Source organism: Macrobrachium nipponense, chromosome 35 (genome assembly GCF_015104395.2).
Source record: "Macrobrachium nipponense isolate FS-2020 chromosome 35, ASM1510439v2, whole genome shotgun sequence".
NCBI lineage: Eukaryota > Metazoa > Arthropoda > Malacostraca > Decapoda > Palaemonidae > Macrobrachium > Macrobrachium nipponense.
Window position 1 is genome coordinate 32,427,968 of NC_061096.1, and position 7,453 is coordinate 32,435,420.

The 7,453-nt window shown below is 34.6% G+C and overlaps 1 protein-coding gene across 1 annotated transcript in view; it reads left to right on the forward strand.

Moving 5' to 3' along the window:
• Nucleotides 1-4,097, forward strand: part of LOC135208553 (major facilitator superfamily domain-containing protein 6-like) — a 19,495-nt gene extending 15,398 nt beyond the window's left edge. Inside the window, exons 9-13 of the mRNA XM_064240865.1 lie at nt 782-950; nt 1,341-1,485; nt 1,793-1,944; nt 2,094-2,246; nt 2,484-4,097. Coding sequence (XP_064096935.1) covers nt 782-950; nt 1,341-1,485; nt 1,793-1,944; nt 2,094-2,246; nt 2,484-2,605 — 741 coding nt within the window. The 3' untranslated portion in view covers nt 2,606-4,097. The remainder of the gene's footprint in view (nt 1-781; nt 951-1,340; nt 1,486-1,792; nt 1,945-2,093; nt 2,247-2,483) is intronic.
• The last annotated feature ends 3,356 nt before the right edge of the window (nt 4,098-7,453 follow it).

Consider the following 7,453-nt stretch of genomic DNA (forward strand, 5'->3'; position numbering starts at 1 on the left):
CCAATCATCTCCAGCCTCCATTCTCACAATATTTATTCAAGTAGGTCTGGTCCTTCCAACTCTTCAGGTGCCCACAGCTCAGCTGACACTATATATGCACTATTCTCCCAGTGGATAAGCGAAGGCATAATTTCTAAACTTTCCTCCATCTGATGCCTAATATTGATAGAATACCTTTCAAGATCACCATTAATTCTGATATGGGCAGATTTAAGAAGAAGTAGAGTGTTTCTCTTACCCTTGGGATATACTAAGGATATAGCTAGATTAGCGGTGAAAAATGCTCCATTAACAGACAGAAAAGACATCCAGTTAACACAAGGCCAGTATGAACTACTCTTCACAACAGAAAGAAAGGGACTGACAAGGAAAATGGGGGCGATTTTGAAAAGGTGTGACCATGGAGTGTTATGATTCAAGGTTGGAGTGTTGATGGAACATCACTATAAATGAGAAATTACCAGAGGGGTGTGATTTAGTACTGAGGTAGGCAAACAACCAAGAATCTCAAAGATGAGAATCAGTTGGTCAGAAAAGCAGTAGGCATGGAATTAGTAGGTGAAGGTCCAGAAAATCAGGGAATACTATGGGGATAGATGAAAAGCTAGACCTGGAAGAAGTTCTGGCAGAAAGAAAATAGGATAGAAACACATGGAAAAAGTTCATTCTAACACGACAAAGGTAAAGCTAACATAAAAAAAGTTTATGACAACCATGACTAACAATGCTGATGTTTTTCACATATCATATTGCACACTAAAAAAACTTACTTTACTTTCAGGCTGACAAGGCAGGTGACAATATCCTCTCTGATCTGAAGAAATTAATAACGAAGCCAGAGATTGATTTGTTCCTTGTCATGATATGGGTACTAGGCTGTAACTGGGGATTCATTGAAAGTTATCTGTTTGTATACCTTATAGAGCTAAATGCTCCAAATTATATGTTGGGTAAGATTCATATAAAATCTCTTTGTTACATTTCTCATGATAAATATCTTATATACTGCACTTCTAAAAGCAATGCCAAAAATTGATACATACAGCAGATCATGAATACTTTTTTCTAAAACTAGTATTCCATCATTCATATTATTAACCTCTCAGCTTAGAAATAAAACAAGGTTTCATTTCATTACAGACCCTTCACTTGTATTAGCTCATATTCACGATCTTTTAAATGTCCCAAGACACTGCATTCTTTTGTTTTAGAAGAAATATAAATTTTTTTCACTCTCTCTGAACAGTTCTCTTTCCTGTTCAGAACTTCTGCTGAATATCTTACAATTGAGGTACTGCTCCCCTAAAAAATAACATGTCTTTTGATCTTTACAAATACAGGTTTGACTCTCACAGTTGGCTGCATCGTTGGAGTGCCAGTGATGTATGTTACTGATAAAATAGTCAACAAGCTTGGACGACACATGGTCTTCATTATATCCTTTGCAACTTATGCAATCAGGCAATTTGGCTACGCAAACATTACGTGAGCTTAGGTGTTTCCTGTCAATCCTGGTCTACAAACATTAACTTTAGGGTTATATAAATAATTAATCAAAATTTATAGACAATTTACATACCAATTAGTCTTATAACTACTAATGATATATCATCAAATGGTATCCTAAATGGAGACTTTGCACATTAAAGTGACACCAAACACAATTAAAGCCCTTTACCTCTTTATACTAGACTGTACAGTAGTACAGCATATAAATACTTGGAATAAAAAACTTTTTCTTGATAACACTAATCAGGTCTTCACCAACTGAATTTACTTATTTTCATTGCAGGGATCCATGGCTAGTATTTCCTTTTGAAATGCTGGAAGTGTTTACATATCAAATAATGTGGGTGGCTGCAGTCACTTTTTGTCCCATTTTAGCTCCAAAAGGCCTACTAGCAACCATGACTGGACTGGCTGGGGCAATTCACTACTCAGTCGGTAAGCAATTAAAAAGTACCATCATTAAACATTATGACTACAATTAATTAAATAACCTAAACTGACCAAAGCTCTATTTTCTAAAACATACATACTATTCTTATACCAAAACCTAACAATTCAAATTATCTATACCACCACACAAACAGGTCGTGGAGTTGGAGCTCTTTTAGGTGGATACCTCATTGCACAGTATGGCCTTTCTTTTGCCTTCAGCTTCTTTGGTTATGTTTGTGTAATTGGTGGAGGCCTCTACACACTTGTATACATTGTATATATTAAGAGGAGAACTCAACCAAGAGGTAGGTTCTTTCATGGTACACATTTCATTTGCATAAACTGTTTGCTCTGTGAACAAAATTGCAATGAAGTATATAATAAAATTCAATGCTTTAAAAATAAGTAAAAACATACTGTATAATCACAATTCACAAGGCAACTCTCAATATCATATATACTACAATGTGCAGTATGGATACACACTACTTATATACCAAATGTTTCTCAAATATAATAATTCTTTTTTCATCCCAAAACAGAAAAAGAACTGAACATACAAAATATTCCAGAAAATGCCGATGAAGGAAAGCCAATGATAAAGAAAGCATCTCTTACTGGAGTTATTATTACATCTAAGACAGAGACGAATGCAGATGTGTGAAAACTGTATACTATAAGTTCTTTGCCCAGTGCACTTTTCAAATGAATATATTTTCTCAGGATATGAATATTCAATACCTTGGAGGCCTTCATCCTAATTTCAGCACCTGCTTACAAACATTACCTTTGAGGTTGCCTGTCACTCAGGATACTGAGTAAGCTACAAAATGAAGTGATCCAACAAGGGTATTCCTTTACAAATTATCATCATTAAGAACCATACCACTGAACCAAAATCAACTCTTACATAGATGGCCAGTAAATTAAAGAAATTAATACTACATTCCTGAAGGTTGTGAACTTGTTGCATTACTAAAAACTTATAAATAATGGTTGGAAGTTAGCAGCTAATTACAGACGAAAGAACAAGACAATTATTAAAACAATCACAATGTAAATAAACTGAAATACTGTATTTTTAAAGGAATCTTTCAACTAATTTGGCATTTTATTCTTTAAACCATCCTGTTAATTTCTTTTACAGTACAATGGATCATGCATCAAAACTCAATACAAGGAAATATTTGTCAATGTATTGAAAAATCTGTAAGAGGGAAAATCACAACTAAAAATAATAAACAAGGCTGATTCTTACAACGAGAATCATTTGGTCCACCAAGTACGTCAATGTTATGAGCAGATTATTTTTCAATCCGATTTAAATAACTTTTTTGAAAACAAGGATTATGAGTGACCGACAGCTAAAGAAGATACAAATCATTAATAGAGTTGTGTACAACACCACCATCACCTCTCTTCAGTTTGACACTTCTGACCTTGCCATCGTGGCCCTTTATCAACTCTAGCACCCAACCTAATACCCAGTAAGGACACAATTTATTTAACAATTTAACAAGGACAATGACGTCAATGGAAATCTTGTTGTTCCAATTGACTTGGTGTAGATCCTTGCATGACTCTCAAGCTCAATAAGTAGCTGACATACTTAAAACAAACCCACACTACTACAATTCCTTGCTTAAACTTATCAATCAACAGGCAATCATACTCAGTCTCTTCATTGTGACCTAGGGCATCCAAATTAAACATTGCTTCAAGTCCCTGCTCTACTGAGATATTGGGAAACAAGGACTCTAGAAGAGAAAAATAAGTTTTTTTGGAGACATAACCAAATTAGCAGATGACTGTAACACTTCTCCATCTGAAGAGGGATTATGAGAGAAACCACTTACCTTGTTTTCTACAACCTTAGCTGGCAACTGATCCACAGGAGTTGCTTGGCTAGGATACAGAAAATTCAAAATATTTACAAAGGAAATTAAACTCACTCTTGTGGGAAATGCAGCACCTTGCATACAACTTGTAAGAGCAGGAAAGTGCTGAACAATATCAACCCCAGCTAACCTCAGGATAGGGGTTTGTTCATCATCTTCGGCTAGAGAGGGTTTGGCAAAATTATAGCCTTCTTTTACAATGTTATGAATAGCAAAATCCAATGATAAGTAAAAACAGATATAAAGAATGAAATGCTTCTCTCTTCACTTTTACTTATTGTAATTCCTTTGTGTTTTATCTTATTGATTTCAGGAAAAGATGATATAGTTGTACAATTAATACCAAATCCTATGGTATGACCAAAACTTTCCCATCTTTTGTAAAATGTGAGATAAATGAAGAAATACAAACATATTGCTAATTTTCTAAGCTACAGATGAAAATATGGGACATTCAGCGAGCGGCCTACCTCCTGATACCAGCCAATCAGAGGCTGCCAAACAAACGTCTCATAGGCATAGGGCTCACCCAAGAATCTACATTAAGTGAACCCAAAAATACAAGCTCTCTCCACCTTCTGCTTCCTGTCTAGCTGAGATGCTGAGATACCATCAGGTCTAGGTCTTAATCTATCCCTTTTTCCATGACTTACTGGCCTTTCCTACAGTTGTTTGTCCCAAGGCATGGGTAAGAAGTGGAAAACAAAGGGAGAATAAATATCAAAATGATGATATAACTTTTATTCTTAAATTCTCTTACATAAACATGGCTACCAAAGAAATTGTAATTCCAATATATGTAGTGTATGTGGTTAACAATAGAGGTTATTCTGCATCAATCTTCATGCAGGATTTACAATTTAAATTAAATAATCTTATTCTATGCAAATTTAAAATATATCATATTCTTTACATTTTATTTCTTTGTAAATATAGTTCCTCATTGGATGAGTGATTTATGTGCCTGCCTACCGATTCGGTAGTCCCAAGTTCAATTCCCTGCTCTGCCAACAAGTGATCAGAGGAATTTATTCCTGGTTATTAGAAATTCATTTCTCGATAAAATGTGGTTCGGATCCCACAATAAGCTGTAGGTCCTGTTGCTAGGTAACCAATTGGTTCCTAGCCAAGTGAAAATATCTAATCCTTCGGGCCAGCCCTAGAAGAGCTGTTAATCAGCTCAATGGTCTGGTTAAACTAAGATATACTTAACTTAACTTTGTAAATATAAAATATATACAGTGTAATGATCTTATATCATTCAATATACTATTTTCCTATTTAAAGGGAACATATTAATGAATTACAATTTTTAAACATACACTTTTACAAAGATGAACTACAACCTAGAAATAAGTGTTTAACCATCCTATGCTTCAGGTAGCTCTTTTAAAAATGCATGGCTTTTTATTAGGTTTTGATACTAAAATGCCATAAAATTAATTTGTGAAATTTACATGTCCTCTGATATTTCATGAACTTTAATCTGAAATTTTTACATGTTGTTATTAACAATATTTAGAAAAATCTAAAACTATATAGTATTGTAAATAAAGCACATAAACTTGCAGGCTATCAACATTTTACGCAAGTGAAAATAGATTAGCTAGTATTTTGTAACGTTACACCTGATGACAAAACCTTCAAAAGATCCAAATTCTAAAAAGTTATTAAAGGAGATGAATGAATTCTAATGCTGAAATTCTGTTGCCACCTGGATCTAGAACTATGGGTTGGAAGTGGTGTAGCTTTTGCTATCCAGAATTAAGAGGTTAAAACTCATTAATAAGCACCATTTGAGATTCAAACTTCATGCTATGTTTCAGAGTCAGTAACACATTTAACAAAAATAACTAGGCTAAATACAACAAAAATTTTATAATTTTTTATAATACATATTGCACTGTATATTTCTAAAAATGAATTAAGTAAATCAACTGCAGTGATAGCTTTCTTAATGCACATGTGGATAAAAAACTAAATTACTTTCCAACAAAGCTCCATTCATTCTTAATACTATGTATCTCTCTTTTATAAAGGGAAAACATTTATGGCTTGCCTCACATTTCACACCAAAATGGTAACAAAGCTTCTGTCTCTTACTTTTTCTCTATTCTCTGTCCATCCAACTTCTTCAACTTTACAATGCCAAAATTTTCACTTCACTTGAGAACAAATTCTTAGGCAAGACTTTGAGTGTCTAGAATGGTGATTCACTGGTCTTGTTTGTAGTAATAATAACTAATAATAATAATAATAATAATAATAATAATAATAATAATAATAATAATAATAATAATAAAAAAATAATAATAATAATAATAAGAAGAAGAAGTAGGAAGGAGGGAGAGGACTACTAAGTATACAGGACTGCGTCAACATCGAGAACAGAGTACTAGGGCAATATATGAAAACCAGAGAAGACGAGTGGCTCAAGAGTGCATGGGAAGAAGGACTGATAAAAGTAGACGAAGACCCACAAATATACAGAGACAGGAGAATGACAAACAGAACAGAGGACTGGTACAACAAACCAATGCACGGACAATACATGAGACAGACTATAGAACTAGCCAGCAATGACACATGGCAATGGCTACAGAGGGGAGAGCTCAAGAAGGAAACTGAAGGAATGATAACAGCAGCACAAGATCAAGCCCTAAGAACCAGATATGTTCAAAGAACAATAGATGGAAACAACATCTCTCCCTTATGTAGGAAGTGCAATACAAAAAATGAAACCATAAACCACATACCAAGCGAATGTCTAGCACTTGCACAGAACCAGTACAAAAAGAGGCATGATTCAGTGGCAAAAGCCCTCCACTGGAGCCTGTGCAAGAAACATAAGCTACCTAGCAGTAATAAGTGGTACAAGCACTAACCTGAAGGAGTGATAGAAAACGACCAGGCAAAGATCCTCTGGGACTATGTTATCAGAACAGATAGGGTGATACGTGCAAATAGACCAGACGTGACGTTGATTGACAAAATCAAGAAGAAAGTATCACTCATTGATGTCGCAATACCATGGGACACCAGAGTTGAAGAGAAAGAGAGGGAAAATGGAAATAAGAAGGATACCCATGGGATATGATAGTGGAAATTGTACCCATAATCATAGAAACACTAGGCACGATCCCAAGATCCCTGAAAAGGAATCTAGAAAATCTAGAGGCTGAATTAGCTCCAGGACTCAAGCAGAAGAGTGTGATCCTAGAAATGGTGCACATAGTAAGAAAAGTGATGGACTCCTAAAGGAGGCAGGATGCAACCTGGAACCCCACACTATAAATACCACCCAGTCAAATTGGAGGACTGTGATAGAGCAAAAATTAATAAATAAAAAATAAAATAATAATAATAATAATGAAGACTGCAAGTTTCAAAGAGATACCACAGACCTTTAAATACATGTAAATTTCTAAATCTACAAGATATACAGTGCTGTAAATACATGAATACATGCTACATGGTGACATTTATTTTGTAAATTACCACTATGTCAACAATTAAGTTTCTTTCTAAAGAAATCTGCAACATCTGTAGTATTAGTAGTAGCAAAAAAAACTAGGCTCCAAAAAGAGCAAAGTTTGATGAAAAATACAAAGGCA